The 26,036-nt window shown below is 37.5% G+C and overlaps 1 protein-coding gene across 10 annotated transcripts in view; it reads left to right on the forward strand.

Moving 5' to 3' along the window:
- Positions 1-26,036, forward strand: part of PPP2R2C (protein phosphatase 2 regulatory subunit Bgamma) — a 199,009-nt gene that overhangs the window by 59,056 nt on the left and 113,917 nt on the right. Inside the window, exon 2 of one of the 10 annotated variants that reach the window (XM_074587548.1) lies at positions 20,101-20,187. The exons of 7 other annotated variants lie outside the window; for them this stretch is intronic. In XM_074587548.1, coding sequence (XP_074443649.1) covers positions 20,101-20,187 — 87 coding nt within the window. Of the gene's footprint in view, positions 1-8,496; positions 8,650-20,095; positions 20,188-26,036 lie in introns of those variants that run through there. 2 more of the 10 variants (XM_074587539.1, XM_074587543.1) reach the window with 2 other exon arrangements.

Here is a 26,036-nt window from a genome sequence, read left to right on the forward strand (position 1 = left end):
CGTGAGAAAAGAAAAGGTACCTTCTTTTTAAATCATTCAGTGGCTGGTAGTTTATTACATAAAAAGGAATTTTCCTGCAGGTGACACACATTAAATGCTGAGAGAATTTACCTTGAGACCAGTGAAATGGTTGGCTCAGGTACTGATCCATGTTTCCTTGCCAGAAAGTTGGTTTAAGAGCAGGCCATTTTAAAATTGATTGATTGATTGATTGAAGAGGTGGAATGTATTTGTAGGTGCTTGACTTTGCAAATATATTTGTGTGTGCAGAGTTTTAACAGCACTTTCCAGCAGCAGAAACAGTACTTCAGTGTAGGCTTATATAATATGAACGTACTTAACATCAGGGTCAACCAATACTACTTGAGACTCAGTCTCCAGATTCTGTCGTCATTTGATCAATGCTCGGTCACTTAATACTCCCATGCTGCATTCTGAAATGCGATCAGCTGATGCTCTCTTGATTATTGATGATTTGCATTTTTTTAGAATGTAGAAAACAGCAGGATGATTTTGCTGTACTGAGAGCACAAAGCAGATTTTTCAGAAGAAAAATTGAAAAAGCTATGTACTGTAACTGTTACCACTGGCTGGTGTAATTGTTTGCTAATCTTGCCTCTAGGACATTCTTTGCATTCTGGTTCATTTTTTTAGTTTGTTTTGAGTTTTTGGTTAATGTTTTTTGTCTGAATGATGATTTATGTTTTGAGATGTAGTCATCTGTAATAACATTTGAAGAAACTTTCTCTTAAATTTATAAATTTATGCCTTAGATTCTGCTAAATGCACAATATAATTACTGCAGTGTACTTGCTACATGTTGAGATTCAGATGTATATTTAATGGGCATATGTAGTGATGTTAAAATTTGGACTTTCAAGTCTGTCAGTTTTGTAATCTGAGGAAAATAATCCCTAGTGGATTTTGCAAATCAATATTCTCCTCTTTTGTATGTTATGGGTGTTTTAAAAATCAGATGGAGATTTTTAGTACTTTTGGGGTCACTACTGATGCACGTTTTAGATTTTCTCATGTTTTATCTTCACTTGATATTTGGATCAGAAGGACCAGATGTTCTTCTGTGATTGTAAATGGAGTGGCTTGTCTGAAATGAGTCAAAATATACCTTGAGTATCAGTGTCAGCCTGTATTATATTTTCCCTGTGATCAGAAGTCATCATGAAATATGCTGGCATCTGATTTTGAGGTATAAGAAGTACGGGAAACCTTCAGTAGCAAAGTGTTAGTTCTTCAGCTCCGACTGTGTAATGTTTCTTGGGAATGCTCAGTTGGTCAGCTGTAATAAAATTCTTCACATCTGTTATATCTGACATTGCCACACCTTCTAAAAGATTGTGAAAATCACAAGGGAATGGATTTATCTTTGAAATTTTTCCAGGGACACCTTAAGCTCAAGGAGGACCATTACAAATTTTAATTTCTCATTGATATTCTTTGTTTAAATTGCATAATGAATATGTAAGTTAATCTGGTTCTTAAAATGTGCTTTGTTTGTTCTGTTTTGTGATTAGTTTTGTGTGGGTTTTTCTTTTTTCAAATTTTGTTTAAAGATGAAACAATCTTTAACGCTTCTCATCTGTAAAGGCCTGAAGTCCTTTCACAGTCCTTGCATTTGATCCTTTGATATGTTAGTGCTGCGCGTATGATAGTAACATACATATAGAAACACAGTTGCAGGCACTAATGAGTTGCTTTGTTATATTGGAAAACAATTGTATTGGGGAAAAACCCAAGTCTTTCTTCTGGAGTCTTTGGCTTTTGAAATCCACTATTTAAAACAAAGAAATACTTTACCTTGTAACCAGTGTATTAGAGAAGTTCCTGATCCGTTGTTTTCTGTGAATAACTACAGTTTTCTCTTCTGTTTTCAGAGTTTTTAAATCTTGGTAAGGGGTCCTCTGTCCTTGCTGCTCCAGGCAGCAGACTAAATTCATTTACAAAATGAGGTATTTCTTTATATGACCTTTACATGCACTTTCTTTCTCTCTATTCCTCGAGTATAGTAAAGCCAACAATAACCAAGAAGATGTGAGTTAACTATAGTATTGCTTTAGTTCTTTTCCTCTTTTACTTCTTCAGTGATTTAAAAAAAAATAAAATTGGGTGACATATGAATTCACAGGGTATAGGAAAAATGTGAACCAAATCTGATTTGCTCTGTTCTCGCTAGTGGATCTAGTGTGTTGCTAATGAAAGTGCTTCCTTGAGCAAAGTTAAATTTCATCTCTTTGATAGGTCATTATTTTGTAACACTGGGGTTACCTGTATCAAACGTGACTTTACCTTGACTATGGAAAATTGAATTTGTCTTTAAATCTCAAAAATTCCTTCATTTGATGGTTCATGTTTTACTGTTAATGTCATACTGTTTCTAGTAACAGGCATTATAAACACACGTATGACAACAATGACTACCTGGACTTGTTTCTCCTGTTACATATGCATATTTGCAATAAACCCAATACAGTTGAAACAAGCAGGACTTGAATAATTTTGTCATTGTAAGTCTTAAAAGTATGTTACAGTTGCACAACGGAAAAAGGCAATTTAATTCCAGCAGCAATATACAGTAAGTTTTTTTTTCAATGATCACTTTCAAAAGTAGTTTTTGAAGGAAACTGCTTTAATTGGAGTTGTTTGTGTGAGAAAAATAGACTTTGTAAAGAAAGAGAGGAGAAAGACCTGAAGCCTAGAAAATGTGACCTGTGAGGAAAGATTGAACTTTTTTTATGCGAAGGTGGTGAAACACTGGAATATATTGCCTAGGGAGCTTGTGTAGTTTCTGTCACTGAAGTTTTTAAAAGCAGGTGACATAGATGTCTGTAACAAATGACATGGGGATTGCTGAGCCTCCCTTGGGGCAAAGGGATGGATTAGATGACCTCTGAGATCTGTTCAGGCTTGTGATTCACCGCTGAGCTGTGTTTTATCTTTATTGCCTTTTGCACCCCAGCTGTGGGAAGCAGCTACCCAGGAGGTGGTGTGTCAGGAAAATGTGTTATTTCCACAACACCGTTAGAAGAACAGAGAGGAGAGGGGAGGCACAGTGTACGTAACATGGGGAAGAAGATGGTTTGGACAGGAGGAACATGAGCCTTCGTTACTTACAGGCAAAGTCTATTAGGGCAGATGGCAAGAAAATTGTGGACAGTGACTTGGGGGAAGGGATAAAAGAGACAAAAGGTTTGTGTGCTTTTGGGGGCAGCAAATGTCCTTCAGTCCGAGAGTTCCTTTGACATTACCTGTGTTTAAGATTAACGGTGAAATTGACAGGACTACTGGGTGTGCTTTGCTGTCTCACTACCTTGGGATCAGCCACACAGGATGTCATTCAGAACAGTGAGTTGCGTGATATGGTCACTGGATTCCTGGCAGGGGCAAAAAGTTGTGGGAAACAATGGTGTTGCTCCTTTGAGCAACTGCACTGTTAATTCAGCTACTCTGTGTTTTACAGATGTAACAATTGACAGAAATAATGAACAAAATTCACTATCCTTATCAAACTCTGTTAAAGGATGTGATTCATATCCATGAACCTAAATTTATCTGGAGAAATGCTTCTCTGGTGGCAGTGAAGCCACCAGGCAGGTGACAACATTCCTTTCTGCAGGTTGTATGCAGACATGTTTAGCATATTGATCCATCCCTGCCATTTTAGGGACTATCCCCGTTTTGGGAAGAAATAGAAAGTTGCTTATACTCTCAGTTTCTAGAGACAGGTTCCTCCCTTGGTCTAGGCCTGCAAATTCAAGTGAAGCCAGTGAAGTTGCACAGGTGCAGTGGGGCAGAAGCTGACCTTCACTATCTAGTCACTTATATGGCCGAATGGTGCAGATTGGTTCCATATGGCTTAACTTCTATTAAAAAGTTAATCATGTTAATGGTGTATTAACCTCCTCAAATATCGTATTTGAAGAATAATGAGAATTACCAGTGTAGTGTAAAACATATTGAATCATAACCATGTGAAACGTTTATTATAGAGAATGAAAAAAGACTCTTTTTTTTTGCTAATGATTTTAAAGGAAATTTTTTTTCCCCTTAACTGAAGAAATTAGTATCTCATTAATCAAAGTTAAGGGAAATTATCCATTTTCATCTACCAAGAAGAAATTTATTTATGAACTTGGCTTTCATAAACATCTCAAATATAATTTGAATAAGAGCTGACTACCTGAGAGCATTGGATGAATATAGCAAACAGGTACTGCTCTAGTGGCTCAGGCTCACCATCAGTCCAGTCTGTTCACTTATTTCTGAGAATGGCTGGTAACAAGCTTATTAAGAAAAGTGCAAGAGGTAACTCTTCCTCTCTTAACCTCCAGCAATTCAGGATTTATGTTGTGAATATTAATAATTTTTATCTTTTTACAAGACTCATTTAGAAACAGTTTTAGAGTGAACCTGGAAATTATTGCTCATTATTATTCTAGTCACTTGTGTTATTTATTTTTTTTCCTCAAGTCAAGTATGAAGAGAGGTAAAGCTTGTTAAAGCATAACTTTGCCCCTTGTTAAACAGGATATAGTTATGCCTTTTTGTGCACAGATTTAGTTTGTCTTTCATTCGCAATGCTGTTAAGATGAATGTTGTGGGTAGCCTTGAAGATTTGGATTAATAAAGTTTATTCCATCCAAGTGATGTTGCTGACTTTGTAATCTTTATTCATGCAGCTTAGTTGGGAGAAGCTATGGAGGGAGGCCTAGAGCACGGCTGTCGCACTGACTTGCACTGAAACCCGAACCTTTTGCTCACCCGCTCAAGCCTGCAGCTGGGTACATGGTTCAGCGTGCAGGAAAATCAAACACTGGTGTTACCCGAAGCTTGGATCTGCATGGCACAGACATTTAAGGCAACATCCACCATGGGCAATGTGGGACAGCAATTCATTCAGGCAAGCGTGGGAAAAGCAATATAGATTTAGCCAAAGTGAATTACACTGTCAGCAACTCATATCACTATACAGTACCAGCTACATATTCAAAGTACTCCATAGATAAAATTTTTATACTACATCTGTTAGGTACTCATAATATCATCATCTCTATTTTACTGGCCAAATCTGCTTCCTGAAGAAGTCACAATCAGGAGTAGGTTTAGGACAGTTGACCCTAGACTGGGACTTGAGAGTTTCTCAATTTTCTGTTCCCACCATTCCCAGAGAGCAGGGACACGTTGGTATTAACTTCTTACTGCCTCCTCAAGAGACCTTCCTCTTCAAGGAAGACGTTAGTTTAAGACTGGCTGTAAGATCCTCCTAAGAGAGGACTTCAGGCCACTCAGAGCTGCAGGACGTGCTTAAAAAGCATGGAGTTAACTTGGTTTGGATCTCCGTTTAATGTCCTGCCTCCACATGACAATTATTCACCAGTGTCACGTGTACCCTGTAAAATGTTACCAAGTGTGACTAAACTGGGTTGCGATCCTCCCCATTTGCACATGCATAAATCTCTAATGGTGGAGTGCTGGTTTTTGTGGGTTCCCCCAGAAACTGATGGCAACCCTGACTCTCTTTGCATGCATATATAAGGGACAGATATCTCCCACTCACTAACTAAATAATAACTATGTATAGTTGCTGTGTAGTGTCAGAGGTGCTGGAGAAGTGAATAAGATGTATTAACAAAGGAAAAGAACCATCCAGAATATTAGGTACATGATAAACAAGCCAAACTGCTTCCGTGACAGTGAGTATGCAGAGCCACAAAAGAACCTGGTTTTTGTGGGGCTTTTCTCAGGTGCCAGCAGTGTCAAAGTGGCACAAAAGACCAGTTAGTTTCAGCAATTTAGTCTATATGTGGTTTATCCATACTTATGATATATAAACAAATATGGACTAGAAACTTTATAAACAGAAATGTTGATAGTATATTTAACCATATAACTACTATATGTAATAGATTTAGCTACATAAAAACCTTAAAAATGTTAAGTTCAAGAGGTCAACAGCACAGTGTATGTGTAGGATAAAATGCAGACATAAAATGTGATCTGTGCAAGTGCTCTCTCTGTGCCAGATTTCTTTCTAATTAAAACTGACAATTCAGAGGTATTGAATAATGTAAAACTAAACAACACCGTGCAGGTAGAGTCAGTGTCATCATTCACCATGGGCGCAGTTTATTTAGCATATGTATCATTATGGAAAGAAAACTGTACTTTGCAATATATTTTGTTTTCTACGTAGACCTCAGACATTTCAACAATGCATCTTATATTTAAATGGTGAGTTTAGAGAATAATAGATGTCATTCATACATCAGTTTAAAGTGTGAAACATGATACAATAACACTGAATATTTTATAATAGAAAAAGAACTGAGTATCTTTTATTACAGCCATAAAAAGGTAATCAATCATTACTGCTTATGTTGTGTTACTACATCATTACTAGTTTCTGGATCTTTGAGACTTTCCTTCCACAGTTTGTTTCATCCACCACAGTAAGGCTTTGTACAGAGGAGCATATGCTAGGAGAAGGCAAGGTATTTGCTGGCTAATATCAGTGTAGTTGTTTTGCCCAGGGAATGGATGGTAGAGTAGGTAATTATCTCAGAAAAACAGTGGAAATTATTATGGGGTTTTTTGTCTTTTAAACAAGAAAGAGTTTTAAATCCACTTCTAGCCATATTGAGGCACATTCTTCATCAACTATTTCTGTAGTTCTTAGGTCAATGCTAAGCTTGCCTTTACTAATGAATATGGTCTATATTACCAGTTCCTGGTGAAAGATCCCCAGTTCTTTAGCAAGAACAAAAAACCACCTAGCTCTCAGGAACATTTCCTTGCTGAAAAACTATTGCACCTGTTATTTTTATTGCTTAAATGCAAATGAGAGCAGACTGTATTTTGCCAGTGCAAATACAGGTAATAAAAATGTACATTTAAGAGACTCAATTCCTAATAAAATCTTTCAGCACAACAAGTCATGCAGTTCAGTGACTTTTGTGAATTATTAATATGACAGGGGTTTGTGAATTGCAATGTTAACTATAGCAGTGCTTTTCCTTTCATAATTACCGATTCATCTGTTTGAAAAAGAAAAAGATGGAAACATCTGTGTGTAATATAATGACATTGGTGTGTGTTATACTTACGGCAGAGTACAGAAGAAAGCAAAGGACTGAGAGTTGGTTTATTATCCTCTAGTTCTAGTTCAGCTCAAGTCTGAATAGAACTTAATTAATTGTCACCTTAATTTTTCCCGTTTGTAGTACTTCCGTTGTTCATGTGACTCAGGCGTTGCAAGTAGTTGATGACTGTGCAAAATAACACCATTTGCATAAATTTGAGGTTAATGCTGCCCTGTGATAGTACTGATTGCATTAAAGACCGTGATAGCATGCTCTGCCTGTTAGGCCAGTTTCTAGTAAAAAATAAAGATCATCAGTGTTCAGTTAAAAATAAATCATTGCTTATTTTCTTCTCTCTCTGTTTTTAATGGATCCATATTATTTCTCCTTGTTCTAAGACTTTAAATGAGTATTTCAAATAGAATAAAAGTAGTTCTCAAACAGTGAGCTGGTCACCAATTTTCAATAATTTATTTCTAAACTTTTATCCAGTCAATGCAACTTCACATTCTATTAACTTTGAGAGGAGGTTTCAATTTATGATAGAACTTGGCACAACGTCTTGAATAAATTTTTCCAGGGTTTTCAAATGTATAGCTGTAAATCAGGCTCTGCCTGTCATTATTTCACAAATAATTTCTGATAGAATGTCTTTATTTCTACATCATGATATGATAAAAAGAAAAATTCAACTAAAAAATTCAGTAATAATAATTAATTACTAAAATTCAACAAATAGGCACAGTGGACTGGGAAATGCAGGGCAAAATTGGTTACCAATGTAGCACAAAAGGCTCTTGTACTACATGTTAATTTTGACACACTGCTTGATTTGATGTCTTTCATTTCTGCATGCAGAAATGTGATACAGCATAACCAGTACAAGATGAAGTCAGATGTGTATTCTGTAGTCGTCTTTTGAATAGAAGATTTAGGTCAAGTATATTCTCTTTAATCAGCAGAGAAGCTCGAAAACGAATTCACATAGGCAGTGTCTTTGAAATAGGTAGCTGTGTATTATTACATGTCTTATGGAAATCCTAGAACACCTGATGCTAAGAGTCAGGTAATGGCCATAGGATGGTGGTGCCTCTCGTTGCTGGGGTGCAATGTGAATAAGATTTTGTGCGTGTTGAGTTCACTTGTCCTTTTTTATATATGTTACACTCACAGAAGTCTTGTGGATGACTGCTATTATATGTTTTCTGGTGTGTCTGTATTCTCTACAGTTGCTATGCTTGAAATGTGAATCTAGAATTATTAGTATGGCTATGTAGAAGTTTCAGCACGGGGAGATTGGCCAGTAAGAGCTTGTATGTAGGGCACTGTAAGTTTTTCAAGTCCCTTATGATTCATAGACTATTTTGGTCTATGTATGTCAGTGTTTGCTAAACAGGGAAGTGAGACTGGGTTTGTGACTGGAGCAAAGATTTCTTTATACCGTGGTGTGAGAAGCAGTGTCCTTGCATTTCTGATTTTCCCCTGTGGCGGTGATGAGATGCGGTTTCTCTGAAAAATGGATTACTTGGACATGGATTTTATTTTCCAGGGTTAGGTATGTACTTAGTTGTTGGATTCAACATTTCGGGAAAATAGCTACAGGCCTTTTGTGACACTATGTAAATGTTAAAAAGTTGCTAGATTAAAAACAGATAATGAATTGCATCTGTTGCAAAACGGCCAATTGTATTAAATCTTTGTGACTGACCACCTGCAAGACCAAGTGAAGATTTTTAGTTGCTTAAACTTTGAATTGCCCTGCAGAAATTAATGCAGAATATGATTTGTACGGAGCGGAAACAGTTGTTTGTTGTGTTGATCTTTCCCAGTTTTTTTGTTAGGTTGAAATACTGAGAATGTTTATTTTACTTTTTCATTCCTTCACATTAATTTCAGGGTATTTTAAATTTGGGGGTTGATTTGAAACGGCTTGTGGATGCAGTTATTGGCAGCAAGTAGTTTGCTGTGAGCAGTGCTGACTTCTGCAGGTGCAAAGTTGCTGTTTGTCATCAGGGTCCCATTGTTGCTCCACGCAAACTGTGAAATGTGCGCCAGAAGTGTTAATGTTTCGGTCAGTATTGTAAAGACTTACATAGTAGTGATGCTTACTGTAATGCTTCTTCAAAACCACCTTTTAATGACGCTTTTGTAATATTTATGCACAGTAGAAAGAAAGGGGAAAATATGAGCTATAAGTATATTGGAAAAATGTTTGATAGTTATCCTGGATGTACCTCGGAAATGGTAGTAATAGTAGTAATGTTAAATCTGAAAGCGGAAAGCTTTGGTGCTTCCACACTATAAATAATTACTAACAAAGGTGATTGCCAATGTGGAGAATTGTTTGCAGAGGGATTCATTTCTCATTGTTAAGTGTAAGTATATTTAGACAGAAAACGATTTTTGTTCCTGAAAGCCAAGAAGTTGGTGTAAATTGAAGGAATTAGCGATTCGGACTCCACAGAGCAAACATCAGCTGGGTTATTACAGATGAGACTTGATAGATGTAGTTATATTGAGGCTAGCACAGGAAGCTGTTTCTTTATTTTACTTTTTAATGACTGAATTCAGTCATTATGGCTGGCATATTATTGTTAGCAATTTAATTTACACAGGTTTTTGGGTTTGTTTGTTTGTTTGTTTTTAAATATCCAGTTTGGCAGAGTTTCCTTTCCTGAAATGTTGCAAATGTTTCTAAGCTCTTAATGTTCCTCTTGCTAAGTCACCTCTGATCCAGAAATCTCCATTCATAAATTTGTTTGTGCGTATGAGCATATACATTCATGGATCTTCATTGTCCAAGACAGTACTGCATCCAGTAACTCTTCTGAAATTTTAAGACTAAATAGAAAACTTTCTCTGAATTTTGCCAAGACTTAAAATGTAAATTTCTATGTTAAAAACATAGGAATGTTATGTTAAAAACCTATGTTAAAAACCTTTAGAGCTGCCACTAACCATTTTGACTGGCTTTAAGTCTGATCTCTGTGATGTATTCATCTGTCGGCTACCATTTCTAAAATGTTGTTTCATTCTGCAGCTTGACAGATTTAGAGTAATTTATGGCTCTGTAGTTTCACATGCTTTGAAATATCTGTATCATATATTAATGGGGTCAGTATTTGAATTAACAAGTTCATAACTGAAGATGCCTAAAATATATAGAATCATAGAATTGGAATCATCCAATCATAGGGTTGGAAGGGACCTTCAAAGGTCATCTAGTCCAACCCCCCTGCAATAAGCAGGGACATCTTCAACTAGATCAGATTGCTCAGAGCCCCATCCAACCTGACCTGGAATGTTTCCAGGGATGGGGCATCTACCACCTCTCTGGGCAACCTGTGTTTCAACACCCTCATTGTGAAAAAAAAAAAAAAAAAAAAAAAAAAAAATTCTTTATATTTAGTCTAAAAGCATTGTCCTTTAGCTTAAAACCATTACCCCTCATCCTATCGCAACAGGCCCTACCTAAAGTCTGTCCGCATCTTTCTTAAAAGCCCCCTTTAAGTACTGAAGGGCCACAATAAGGTCTCCCTGGAGCCTTCTCTTCTCCAGGCTGAACAACCCCAACTCTCTCAGCCTGTTACTATAGCAGAGGTATTCCATCCCTCTAGCCCTCCTCTGGACCTGCTCCAACAGGTCCATGTCTTTCCTGTGCTGAGGGCTCCAGAGCTGGATGCAGTACTCCAGGTGGAGTACTCCATCATTCCAGTTGGCTTTCATCCACCAGTACCCACAAGTCTTTCTTGGCAGGGCTCCTCTAAATCCTTTCATCCCCCAGACTGTATTGATACCGGGGTTGACCTGACCACAGGTGCAGGACCCTGACGTTGGCCTTGTTGAACCTCATGAGGGTTCATATGGGCCCAATTCTTGAGCCTGTCAAAGTCCTTATGGATGGCATCCTGTCCCTCAGGTGTGTCAGCCACACAACTCAGCTTGGTGCTATTATTGTGATAGGTATGCTCTGTCACAATGATAGAATCCAAGTAAGTGAACCTGAGGAGAGGAATAATGTCCAGATATGGTGACTCCAACTTTGGGGCTTTTTTGTATAAGTGAAACCCTGTAGGAGTTTGCAAGGCAAGAACTATTAGTTAAATAGTGCTAATACCTGCATCCAAAATAAATAAAAGGTAGCTAGATGAATTTTGACTACACGTGACAAGAAGCGATACCTAAACATTTTAACTAGGACCTACCCTCATGGATGGAACCTGATGCTAGAAGAGGTGCAACACAATTCTAGCCAGCTTGAGCACAGTTCTTTCACCTAAGAAGAACTTCACCAGTTTGCTTATCCTGGACAAGGAATATGGGGAAGTCTTGTGCTTTACCTTGTAAGTTGTGATTCGCATGAGTTTATGTAGAGAGTCATTGTTTTTTCTGCTCCTTGTTCTGTGGCCCACTGAGAAGCCTCTGCTGGAGCACAGGAAGATTCTCCTGTAAGTGTTTTCATTTTATTTTTCAAAAACTGCTTTTACTGATGGAAGGATGAACAGTTTATTGACAAAGTGCAATATTAGCACGTAGGGCAGAAACAGAGATGAGGCAAAGCACCTGTTCATCCTAATAGCTCTTAAAAGCAATAACCCAACAGTTCCCTGAAGCTTTTATCCAATTCAGAATCCCCAGAGCCCCTCTTTTCAACTCTGGGGCTACCCAGATCATATCCGTGGATAGTCCATTTCTTCTTTTGAAGCTAGCTGCTTTAAAAACTGGCCATTCTTGATGTTGTGTTTCTGTAAAATAACTGATTGTTCCGGGGCCAGCTTGTTACTGCAGTTCTGTGAGTGAGTCTCAGCGAAGACGTGTTCTGTCCTCCCCCTCTGTATATACTTTCTCTGTATAAAAAGAGAGGACAAGAAAATAATTTTGAAAGTTTTATTAGCTTATGTGTCAGAGAGGAGAGACTTTCCATGTTGCAGACAAACTAAGCACAGAAGACGACTACTTTGGTAATTCAGTAAATATGTGGATAAGCATGCAGATTCTGTCTGTGCTCCATTTGCTGCTCTTTTTCCTGCTTGCAGTGTGTCACAGTGGTGGTGACTTCACCATCCTTTCAATGCACCCCTGAATTGCTGCTGCTATCAGCCCTTTGTGTGACAACATTGGAAACATAGCAGTCACATTTTTTACCCTTAATACTACTTCTAAAGATTAAGTCTTTAATGATGTTACAAAAAAGCAGGGGTAAATAACAGCTCTCTGCTGCCATAGTTGGTCTATTAGCAGCAACCAAGCTTACTGGAGTCTTCAGCTAATTTAAAGTTCTCTAGGTCCATCTGTACCCTATGTAGTCTTCCCAAATTTATTTCTTCTATCACTGTTTCTAGTTGAGGTGAAATTCATCATACCAGTGTTTATGGAAAGTCTCATACTCGTGCTGTATCATATATTTACCACAATAAATGTGATATAAGACATGAACTATAGTTGCTCTGTGTTTTAACTCACAGATAGTTGTTGTTTTCCGGAATCTGAATCTCAGATCCAGTAACATACCACACTTGAAGAAGAGGATGAAGGATATGCTGATCAGTTCTTAGAGTTCAAAAATTTGGTCTGAATCTAAAATACATCTGTTCTTCTAGGTGTTTGAGATATGGTCAAGACTGGAAATTATACAAGGGAGTATGGGACTAAATATTTCACAAGAATAATTTACATTTTCCCCTGGTTCACATAGCTTGCTACCCAGCCAATAGATACTTTCTTAAACCTAATGGTCTGCCTTGAAGTCCTCTTTCATGTGCTCCTGGTATGTGTCTTCATGCTGCTAAAGTTCCTTTAATCTCCTTTTGGCCACTTTCCAGACCATCGTTTCATTCCTTTTGTGACATTTCCGTACACCTTTAATTCCTGCCAGAAGGTAACTGTTCCATCTCTGTTCAAGCAGGGCCCCAGAGCTTTAAATTCTCAACATGTCTCTTTCTGGAAGTAATACTCCCTGCTCAGACTTTGGAGAAGTCAAGAATATGTAGATCCAAGCAGTGCTGGGGAGAGAAATAAGGAGACAGAAATACAGTCATTCCTTCCTTGACTGCAGTTGTTCTCTTTCCATTTGCTGCTTGACTTGATTGTAGTGATACTTGGCTTTTATCTGCAGTACTGGCTACTCTTCAAGCTCCAGAAATCTTTACTGAAAAAAACGGAAATCCAGCCAGAACCATAATTCATTTGTCACTCTCTGACAAGTTTGTTCTGCTCTTTGTACTTATATCCATTGAATTTTGTGAGTGCAAGACCAGGGATTGCCACCCGGTACCATTCTTTTACTGTCATAAAAGGACACAGATGTCACTCAAAACCGTTTTGGTCTTGGAGTGATTGGTTAATCTGTATATGACCGTAGGTGCAAGGGGAGGGTTATTTTGAAATTTCAAGTCACTGCTTCTACACCGTTCTACTGAGTAGGAATTTCTGACTTTGTAAGGAGGGCTGGCAGGTTTCCTGGGTAAGGTGCTAGGTAAATAGGTTAGTATCAACACACTTGTCTGAAGAGTAGGGTCAGGATTTTACCTTATTATCATAAGGGAAAAGCTACTGGTGTTTCCTTTTTTAAGTTTATCACTCTATTATAGAACTGGAAGTGACTGGAAATAATGGCAGTTGTATGAAGATTTTTTTTTTAAATTCAGTTTTATTTTTTTCCACTCTGGTAGGTTTTTAAAAAACTGGAATGCACTACTTATTTTTGTTAGGACACTAAGATCCACATTTCCATCAAACAGCAACAATTTCTTCTTTAAAATCCCCATAGGTTGTTACAGCCTTTATGTAATTGTGATTTAGTATCCAATGAAGTCTATTCAGAACCTGCCGCTGGCTCCAGTGGGATTGGATCAGGGTGCGTGGCTTTGCATAGCTGTATTCTGCGTCCATGAAAATGTATGTCTGTATACACAAACCCCATATTTTGTTTGTGCTTTGACAGTCCTGATTTTAATCTCTACACCTATTTTTTTCTAATGACTTTGTACAGTAACGTTAGTTACTTTTGTCTTCAGTACTACAATATATACGTTGTAGTGATGTAGTGTATAATCCCTGATACTGCAAGAGTTTTTTTTGAAGAGTTTATCTAACTTACTGCAAGAATGGATGAAGTAATAATTTACAAAAAACCTTTCTGGGAATCTCAGTGCGCTGAATCTTCAGAGTTTTAATTCCATTACTGGTTTTGTTCTTTGGGACAAAAAAAGATAAAGGTGGAAATTTGGCCTAACTTCACTATATTCAGAAATCTTAGATTCTACAAAGCTTAGATTTTTCTACACACTGTCAGGAAACGTAAGTACATTCTGCAGTTTCACAAGAAAAAAGTCCCAGGAGCTGAAATAATGTGGTTTTGTTAAAGGTGGTAGTTAATTTTCTTAGGGTTTACTGCATTCCTGTTCACCAGCAAACTGAATGTTTAGCCTATCAAGAACTTATTCTTTAGCCAAAAGAACAGTTTTTCCATAGCTACTATAAGCATTTAGAATTATTATTTTGTTTCTTTGCATAATGGGTTAGGAAATCTACTTGGAAATTCTCCTGCATAATATAATTTGTTAAATTTAGGGTATTATTTAAGTTATTCTGTTGAATACTGTGGGCCTAATACTATCTTTGCAAGTGTCCTTAGGAGCTTAATATATTCAAATTTATAATAACGAATGGGTACAAGCCCATTTCTTTTTCTTTGACCTTTTTGCCTACTCCTCCTATATGATCTATCCTTGCTGCACATTGTTTTCTTTTAAATAATCTTATGTCTTTGCTTGAAGCAAAGCTACTGTCCAGATTTTCTCCTTGAGGTAATCTTGCTTCAGGCTACTTTTTAACTTTCTGAAATGCAAAATAATTGTAGTTCAGGTTTTAATTGTATGTCTTTTTTCTTCTTTTCAAGAATACACTGCCTGGACACATTATCAGTTTGTTATTTAAAGGGCTGATAAGTGTGTCTAAGTTGTATTAATTTATGTTGCAATAGAATTCAAATTAATGCTAACCAGAAGATCTTTCAATGGATGAGTAGAACAAAAGGTATAATTAAATCTCTCTGAAAAAAATTACAGGATATTTCGTGAATGTCAGTAACATAGTTTCAGCCCTTAAATAAAATTCTTTGTTACAGATATTTTTCAGGGCTATCTCTACCAGAACTATAAAAAATATACATGTCTTCACAAAACAATAATTCTTTCCCTTGACCTGCCCATTCGTGTGCTTTTGGGTGTGTACTTATTTGTTAGGTTCATATTGTCTCCCTAAATTATGCTTTTACAGCTTCCAAAAAGTTCATATTGTGGTAGCATCATAATGACACAATGAGTTTTTTTGAGCTATATGCAAAACATTTAGGTAAATACTTAATCTTAAACTGCTGAGGAGTCTCCCTGTAGTTGGTGATTACTGTTAAGAGCATTCCAGAGTGCTTTGGTTGTGGCATCGCCTCAGAGATTAACACACTGTCAAGGAGTAGCCTATGGCTGAAGCTTTGACACAGTTGCATCATTGAGACTAAAAATTGTGTGCTAAATGCAGAAATAGTCACAATCATAGAATCATTTAGGTTGGAAATGATCTTTAAGATCATCAAGTCCAACCATAAACCTAACAGTGCTAAATCCCACTAAACCATGTCCCTAACCACCCCATCTACATGTCTTTTAAATACCTCCAGGACTGGTGACTCAAGCACTATCCTGGACAGCCTGTTCCAATGGTTGATAACCCTTTCAGTGAAGGAATTTTTCCTAATACCCAATCTAAACCTCCCCTGGTGCAACTTGAGGCTGTTTCCTCTCATCCTATCACTTGTTGCTTGGGAGAACAGACTGACACCCACCTCGCTACAGCCTCCTTTCAGGTAGTTGTAGAGAGCGATAAGGTCTACCCTCAGCCTTCTTTTCTCCAGACTAAATTACTCCAGCTCCCTCAGTCTATGCAAATGTCCTAAGCACCTGACCAACTTGGTAGGTGCTTAAGACTTTGCTGGATTTTGTCCAGTTTTTCCACTTCAGCTAGGGGGAATTGGAAACTGGACAGTGGTTGAAGTGTACACTCATCGATGATGAATAGACAGTGATTTCCCTCTTTCTGCTGGCCACATTATTCCTGATGGTTTGCTGATGTGAGCCCACTGTTGGCTCATATTCAGCCTAGCATCCAGGATGACCCCAGGACCTTTCCAGCCAGGCTGCTATGTTGCCAGTTGCTTTTCAGCCGAATGCATGGACCTTTTCTGCCCCAAGTGCAGAATTTTGCACTTCTCCTTGTTGAGCCTCCTGAAGTTTCTCAGGGTCCATCTAGATCCTCAGAGATGGCTTTTTTTTGTGTTATTTATAGCCATTTCTTGACTTCCTTTAGTTTGTAACGGAGATGTGAAGCACTGAGTTTGTATTGTTAGTTATATCACTATGGATATTTTTAGATTGGCAGTGTCTTGCAGTCCACAGTGCATGGTGAATATATACTAAGCTGGGATGGCACCAAAGTGAATTTTCCATGTGTTTGTTCATGAATCAATGTAAGTTCTTTGGCTACTGCCAGCTGAAAAGATTGTTTGAAATATGCCAAAGAGCCTTAGACATTTCTGCTTCATGAAAGACTCATTGATTCTTTTCTTAGTGAGAAAGATGGCATTTTTATCTAATACCTCAAATAGCAACAGTGGAAATTGCATTTAGAGTGCAGTGGACTTGAAAGAAATCAATATTCTTTTTAGCTTGTGTAAAAAAAAAAAAAAAAAAAAAAAAAAAAATTTCACAGGTTCTTAGCATAGCATATAGTATATTGAAATTATTCCTTTTTCTTTAGAGACTATCCATGAAAGTTCAGGTACTAGCAACATCATTTCTGGATGCTGGAATGTAAGTATGGGCTCCCTAGCAGTGATGACCAACACGATTCGGCTGTAGGTACAAATTGTCAGGCTCGTTTTTTTTTTTCACCAGCTATATGTTGGCTGAGGAGACCCAGGTGTGACCACAGTCCATGCTGGTACTGTCCTCGCACACATGCAGGAGACGGGAAAGGTTTGTTCAACCACCACCTGAAAGTTGTCACTGGGTGAAGAATGGAGATGAGGAATCCACTGCTGCAGCCATAGATGCGTGGATTCATTCATCTAAAGGTCCACACAATGGACTTCTCACTGTTTCTTTTTTTCCAGTCATGGAGACTGAAAAGTAGGTTTTCTTCATTTACCAAATGGAAAATGATCTGTAAAAAAATCAGTGATTTCCATAGGACTCGCAGGAAAATTTCTGGTGGTTCTGAGAACTAAGTCCAGAAACTATATTACAGTCCTTATGAATACAATAGATTCTGCCCAATATGTAAACAAGGAAGAAGAGGGGATATTCTAGGCTGGATATGGTGGCAGGATGTGAGGTCATCCTAAAAATAGCATGTGCTTTCTTTCATGGAAGAACTTCCTAATCTCCGGAACATACCTCTTTCTCCTGTGGCAAAATTGTTTTCTTTTTTATTCCATGAACTACTCTCCCAGACAGTGAAAGTGATTCTACCTTATAGAAACATCCCATATGGTTAAAGTGCCTTTTGAAGTGCTTGGGATACATAGGTCAACATAGATTGTAGGGGAGGTTTAAGAACAATAGTTAACTTCGGAGAAAATCAGGAGGATGTAAGCAAAGGAAACGCTCTTCGAAGCATTTAATGCATAAGGTGCTTGTTTTTGAAAATTTAAGGCTTGTTTTTGAAACAAATGTAGGTCACCCTAAATGTGTGAAATGCTTGGCATTTTATGTTTTTGTAGCTTACTAAAGCAAACAAACAAAAATCCCCACTGTGACTGTTTTAGCTCCTGCTTTCAGTTGTAGCTTCCCCCCGCCCAGTTTTAGCTTTAACCAGTTTGCATTTGAGGGAGGGTAGACACATTAACGGTTGTGGTTTGGGGTGAAACCTGTTTCCACTAATGCCAGTCTTTCCAAGGATTATTAGAAGCTATCCCCAAACATTTCAAGTTGTTTGAGTTCTTTTCTCTGTCTGGAGAGAAAAGTATCAGTGATGATTGTGCATTGTTACTGTAACAGATAGATTATCTAGGTATCATGATATTTTGGGGGCAGCTTTTTATGACTGTGAGAGGGGTTTAGGCAGTATGTAAAACCTAAGGTCATCAGGGTTCCATGATGATTTTTGTTCTTTCTGATACTTTCTAGCATTTGTCACATAAGGAAAAAGAGCAGATTTACTAAAATTCCTGTTAGTGCTTAGAATAATCACTGTCTTAGAAAGTGAACTGAACATCTATCTGTAGTGCTCAGGACAGAATTAATCATTGTCCTATTTTTTTGAGCCAACCTTCTGTATCTTAATTTATATTTAAATACTGGGTTTATTAAATGTGGTATTATATATGTGACCAATTGTTATTATTTCTCTTGGAGATGCCTCATCCAAATATCTTGGCCAAAGTCTGTTTATAATCATTGTCCATGGACAGCCATAATCATAGTCCAAGGTAGTAGATATTCAGAGAGACAAACTGTTTTGTTGCTTTGAAGTGGTTAGTATGTTGTAAACTGGGAACTTTGTGAAGAGAAAAGCAGTACACAGTGGCAAATAAACACATAGAAATAAAAATTAAGAAAATACTTTGTCTGGCATCTTTGTTTAGGAAGGGAGTGATGCATAAGTCTGTTTTGCCCAAACAAGAAGTGAACAATTTGATTTATCCCTACGTTTACTCTTCAGCATACACCTAGCTGAAAGATTGAGCTGAAGTAATTGGTATGATAAAAGCTGGGTTTGTTGTTTGTGTTTTTTTTTTTCCCCTAATAGAGTTCCTCTTCCATATTTTTATAATCATCATTTTCTTGGCTTGCTTTCCATGCTTTTCAGCAGTTCTGAATTATATATAAACCTCACATGTATAGGCTTTGTCTTGTCTCTCAATTCACTTGCAAGATTAACGTTGCTGTTGACCAAAGTTAAGCAAATGCAATGAAGGCTGATATGTTTCCAATTAATTATTGGAAATTGTTCCTGCCTGTGAACATCAGTATTCAGGGCACACTCCTGCCAGAGTAAAATGGTTGGTCATTAGCTTCCAATTCTCTGTGTCTAAACTTGACATTTCCTCCAACAAAAACCATCATGATACTCCTGAAAGATACACAGAGATCACTCTTGGAAGCAAACACACTTGTTTTAGTAAGGCTTTAGAAGAATTGCTTTTGAATTTGTAAAACATTGCATTCATCACCACACTCAAAAGAATGATTTATTCACATATTTCAAACAGAGATTTTTTGTCTCTGTCTCTCTAGTGGAGTGCACTTTGGTATATACAAACCATTTGTATGCGTCACAGTAAAAACTGGTGGCTGAAACCATTGTCCTTGCTGGAAACCATAAGCATAGTGGAAAGTTTCCTTTTTTCCTTTAAAAGTTGCCTTTGTTAGGATCAATTCTTTTGGTAACCCTATTTAGATAATGTGGAAGTAAAATAAAATGCCTCTATGGAATGGATGGGACAGGAGAAGTAAACAAACTGCTTCTCTGCTAGGTAATTCATATAGTAATGGTTTCTATAAAGGAAATATATAAAGAGCAGACTAAGAAACTTGCCATTTCGAAAGGGAGGTAGAAGGGAGAGAATTACCCAATGGCAAGTACTTGTTTGTGTCAGAGTTGAGAGATTAATTTAAACATGATTTCTTTATTTATTTTATTTAGGCTGTCTAGTTAAGTTGATTCTCAATGGCCATATCCCAGCTAGGTAATAGGTAATTGGCAAGAGCATCATCAACTCATGAACCAAAGAATCCAGCTTGCTGGCCGGGCAAACAAATGGAGCTCCACAGAAGATACGAAAGTAACCCAAATACTTCAGTAGAAAATGGGGGTTCTTCACCACACCCCAAAATGTACTCGCTTGAAGCAGGCACTGTCAAATTCATTTCTTTTTCCTTCACTTGTAGTGTGGAAGGTGCTGACTGACAGCCCTGGAAATTAAGTCCTCTATTTCTCCACAGGACAGGTATAGCAAGGGCGGCAGCAATGCAAGCTTCCCCACATTGTCCTGCCAATGTTCCTCAGCCCAGTTCTGAAGAGGTCACTTCTGGAGGTGAGTGGGTGGAAGAGTCTCTGTCCATGCAGTTACAGCTGCCAGGCAGTGGTTCTTACAGGACAGGCTGTTGGACGGAGACTGCCCCCTTGTCTTGAATGAACCACCAGTCTTTAACAGATAATCACTTTATGTATCGTAAAGCGGCGTGGGCTGGATTCGTTGAGGTTGCATTATTCTGCTTGACTGCTGTCACATTTTGGTATTTCGTTGTGGTTGGATGGCACCTTTGCATTTTCTTTTCTTTTTGCACTGTTTTGTTTTCAGAGAATTTGTCAATGCTTTATGTACACGTCTACAAAGTAGCATGCGAATAACGGAATGCAGTCTGGTTGTAAATGTGATACAGAAAAGCAGCTACTGGTGGCAGCCATGTGTGCAAGAGGAGCTTTAGAGCACTAGACCAGGAGGCATGCTTTGAAATGCACCAAAAATTGATAAGAAAGTGAATGTTGGTTTCCAGTATCTAAATGAACTATTAGGTTTCTGTTGTAAAGCCATATCTTAACATTTTCTCTTTTCATAATTACTATGTAATTTAGATATTAACACCAATTAAGCTGGTAAACTAATGTTCTTTTTTAGATTATTTTACAATTAATGAAATCTGCCTATCTACAGTTAGACATGCAACATTCTACATTATGAAAGTATTGGGTATGTATTGTGGTGACAATAGATAGTTGTCATCTGAACCAGATGATGTGTGATAAATTATGTGAGAGGGATTAATATGACTGATGCCAGTTTTCAGAACAAAAATAATGAGTACTCACAAGTTTGGCAAATGAATTCTCATATACATACCTGGATTTATTTAAGTACGACATACTTCAAATACAGTGAGAAGTATTCTGTTTTCAACCAAATTCACATCTCTCAAATATAGAAATACAATTAAGAAAATGGAAACAAAGGCTTAACAAGGCTGTTAGGTCATGGTGAATTACTTTTGTAGCTTCAGACGCTGTGTGAAGGATTTGCAATGGCTTGATTGTCATTTGTAGTTGAGGCCCATAAGTCTGTTTAACTCTGTATCTATGGCTGTTTCTAAACAGGTATGATAACAAGACAACGTAGCCCAATTCAGTAATTGTATAGATTTAGCATTATTCCTGACTGTTTCCACAAGATCTAGAATAAGAAGAGTTACTTTTCCTAACCAGAATAGAATTCCTGAAGGCATTTCTTGCTGTCGTTACTTTAAAGGATATGAATCAGAATAGTATTCATTCCATATACAGCTAAAACAGTTCCAGACTTCTTTTTTGTCAGGGTAGCAGGAGATACAGAATTTGGCTCATAATTAAAATGAGTGATAGACTCCTGTTGGGAAGTAATTTGGGACTGATCCATAAATTCATTTTAAGTGAAGAACAGTTTAAGGATCCACGTCATGACAATACATGGCATTAGGTAGTATAATATTAGGCATATTTGCTAATAAGTCACCTTACTTAATGTTTGTGGTGACAATAAATCACATGGATTTGATTTTTCAGCTCTTCTGACTGCAGTCAGATCGCTCACCTCTTACTGTCACTGGCCAAGCCGTAGAGAGGTCCAGAGTTTGTCTAGAGTTTGTCTAGAGGTCCAGAGTTTGTTTTTTATGTCTATGTGACATACCTTTCAAGATAATTATATACCTTATCACAATTAAACCTTTTTTATAATAGGCTTTATTTTAAATTCAAATACAAAAATACAGTTAAATCACTGTCAGTACAAACACAAAAGAATGGTCAGAGACCATTTTCGTCATACTGTATTTTTTTCATGCCATACTCATCTTTCTGTCTCTGCGTATGCTTTCTGTGAATTCTAATTAATACAGAGTCTGATTTTTCTGCATATTTACATTGAAAAATGGTGAGCGTACTTGTAAAATAATGTCTTACTCAGAGCAGCATAATCCTTATAGCCTTGATGCTGGAGTTCTAACTTGTACGAGTAATTTCGTTGATTCCACTATGACTAGTCACATGAGAAAAGGCTTCAGCATTAGGTTCATAGTTATAGATCCCTATCTTACCAGCTTTAGTTTTATCACCTTTTCTTTACCTCCAGTTATATCCTAGCAATTGTGTAGCCTCACTGGTAATATCCGAGGACTGGGGGTAGAGGAAAGTTACACCAGTCCTCGGAGAGGGTATATAAATCTCTTTCCTGAATTACAGGGTTGTTGGTTTGAGGCTTCAGGCTCAATTCACAAACTCATTTTTCTCACCGACCACTAGATAACAGCAGGGTTTAAGGGACATACCCAGAATTTTGGGTCAAGTGTTGGAGGCAGAAGTTGCAAACAAAGAATAGGCAAGTCTATTTAGGTTTGCACTGAATAATGTGTGGAATGTGCTTGGTTGCAGTTGGGAAACCCCCATGCTAAAATGTTTTTTGTTTCTCTTTTAAGTCTTTCTATCTGTGAAGATAAAACAGATCTGTATTTATATGTAGGCGATCCAGAAGGGATGTAGCTTATTCCCAGTTGGCTGGAGGTATCTCTTGAAAAGCCTTTCCGTAGCAGGTTTGGAGCCAGGGTGGAATATGTCAGGCCGCGGTGTGATGATCTGGAAGGAACTGTGAAATGTTAGATTGTTCAAAAGGAAGTGCTTATTTGATGCACTTAGAAATATTTCATGTGTCAGCACTGAACTTCTAAAAATGACTGACTGAGATGTAGCAGAAGGAAATTCCTTCTAATCAAAACTTTATGTCACTGGTGGCTGTATGTAAAAAGGAGACTGAAGTACCAAAGCTGTCGAAAATGAAAACTCATTGCTCAGATATCAGGCTGTGCAACTGATTTCATAGATTGACCAGGTAGTTATCATAGGTTCTTAACACATTACTGTTTACTAAGAAGGAATTTGTCACCTGTCTCTCCAGTTTCATGAAGGACAAGTTTTTACCCTCCATTCATCTCTAGATTAGCAGTTTTAGTCTAGTCAAGTTCATTAGTGACCAGGGTATCATTATCAATCAATGGCTGTGTAACAATGTATATGAAAAATGGTCGTTTATGCATTTATTGAGTTCCTAGTAGTCTGCAGCGTTACTATGGCATCTGTAAAGGTTCAAGCGTTGGCACACATGGAACTTATTGCAGGCTCATTGCCGACGCTGTGAACTCCTACAAGGCAGGAAATGCATTTTTCTGTTTGCACACAGAAACCCAACCCTGCCTGAGACTTTGGATACTCCTGTAATGCAGACAATAAGGAAATATCTATTTGTTGCAGTTTCTGAGCAAGGAACAAACAAGGACATAGTCCACCAAATCCCACAACAGAAATTTCAACCATTTAATTATTTTCTTTTGAGCACCTAGGAAATTGAGGCCTATTGAAATTGCTTTTGAGGGTGTCACCTTTAATCTTGTAGCAAATTATTTGAACTCAGACATTGAAAACAGTTTAACAGACAAAATACTGCAAGCACAAGATGAGATACACACACAAAAAATGAAAAGGTGATACAGAACGTAAATCTTCTTTCAGGGGCCTTATGGGAATGCCATCTGATTATCATCATCACAAATACAATACAGGTACCTGTAATCCTCTGCATTCCATAAAAACCTAACTCACAAATGAGATGAGTTGAGTTTTCATAGAAGTCAAACTCTCAGATCAGCCACAAAACCCCATGTAAAGTGTTTTCGATTTTGTTGTTTTATTCCTAGGAAGACTAGTGAGACCTAACGGCTCAAGAGTATTGAGGTTAATGGGATCTAAATTTTCAGTAGAGTTTTTTTCTAGTTTAGTATGCAGCAAATTAAAAGTTAACAGAATAAATACTGAGACCCTAGAATTGTGAGATTTTCTGTAAAACTGTAGAGCGTAGTCATTTAGGATCACCTAAACCACCTCGGCCAGTACCATAGAGGAAGAAAATCCTAAACATGCCAGGAGCATGCACAGCCATGTTTTCAGTAGAAATAGCAAAGGAAGAAGGAAAAAAAAAAAAGAAAAGCTTTATGAGTATTCTTGAGAAAGCATCATATAGAGACAACTCTGGTGGAATGTACTGCATCTGCTTTGACCCAGAACAGAACAGCTGTTGCCCTTCTATACAAGCTGATGCCTTCAAGAGTGCATTTTACAGAAAAATAAAATTGTGAAGGTGGGAATGGGTACACATAACAGGAAAGGCTTAGCCAACGAAGCTCTAACTTTGCGATACGTGTGTATATATATATATATATATATATGTAAAAGACATATATCTATGTATTTGCAATATATGTTTTTTGGATTATTTTCTTTCTTTCCTGAAATCAGAATAAGGCCTTGCATTTAATTTTAAATGCTTTCTCTCTAATCTGCATCTTTCAAATCTGATTGATGGAAACAGCATGTTCTGTTACAGAAACTTAGGCTACTCTGGCATGCATCTCCTATTTTGAATGCTTTAGGATTGTTATGGGTTGCTATAGCAATAAGTTAAATAAATAGACCTGTAGCAGCAGTTTTGAAGATATGACCTTAGTGTGCACGCAGCTGTTGTGTGTATTCGACACTTCTCCCCACCCTCCCAATAAGCCTTTTGTAGACATACCTTTTCAATATAGTTAACCTGCAGTGCTTGGTAACATTGACCATGGCTCTGTGACCTTAACCATAACATTCTGAATATAAAAGATAAATACTTTTATCTGTTCAATTTTCTTCTTCTCCCCTTTTTATGGAGGCTCTCTGTCTCTTCTGGTGAAGTGCTTCTATACTGAGGACTCCCCAGCAGGTAAAGTTGGCGTACTAAAGTCCTAAATCTTGCTCATGGTAGCTTCTGCTATTTGAAATTTTTGAGAATTGGGAAGAAATTGGCACTATGTGAGTGTGCACATGAACGATTATTTTTTTTCCACCCCCCACTGTTCTTGCTGGCAGATGGTCCTTTAGGGACTTTTGCCAGCAAGTGCAAGTCAGAATAGCCTCTAGGAGTGACTGCACCAGTAAAGATATTGGGCAGCCTTTCCTCCTTGCTGAGCTCAGCAGAACCGGATCTATAATTTTCAAAGTTATTTCATATTTTTTTCTCAGTAATCACAGTAGCTGCAGAGGAAAGTGTTTAGCTCCCCATGACAGTTGTCAAACATAACAACATATGAAATTAAATGATTGTTACAAAATAAATGCCTGGAAGAGGGAGATTCCAGTCTTAATGCTTCTCTGAAACAACAGAGGTACCTTTTAAAATATAAGCTATAATGTAAAATTTCTGTTCAAAACAAATATTCCTTCTGAAACACAAACTCAGTTAAAAGAGTTTTGCAGGTTGGATTAATTTTCATGATGCCAGTAAATGCTGTTCTGTTCTGGAGAACCATCTGGAGTTCTGCTCTCACTGCCATAATAGTTCTGTATATAACCCAGATATAACCAATGAATGTATATTTAGTAATTGACAGTTTCTTTTTGTGTAAAATAGTGGAATTTCATTTTGTGGATGAGATTTCCTGTTTTTATGTCAGATTCTGTTTGAATTTATATTTCTCATTATTTTTTAGCTTGTTCCAAATCCTCCCCTGAACACTTGCATCTGCCTGACCTCTAATACTGTGGATTAAAAAAAAGCAGAACTCCAGATGGTTCACTTCATAGAATGAGGGCACCTTTATTTGAAAAGGATTTAAGTATGAAACCAGTCATCTGAATCACCAGCAAAGAAAATAAACAATCTTAATCAGCAGTCCTTAAGAATTATGTATGTAGTTTCAGACATCCATGAGTGGTAGCATGACATCAGATTTTAAAGACTTGTAAAGATCTCCCAAATTTCTCACAGGCTATCAGAACTATCTTAGTCTGATTAAAAGTCATAAAATCCTGTATTATGTTGGTAGATATCCC

The sequence above is a fragment of the Larus michahellis genome, chromosome 5 (assembly GCF_964199755.1).
Source record: "Larus michahellis chromosome 5, bLarMic1.1, whole genome shotgun sequence".
Lineage (NCBI taxonomy): Eukaryota > Metazoa > Chordata > Aves > Charadriiformes > Laridae > Larus > Larus michahellis.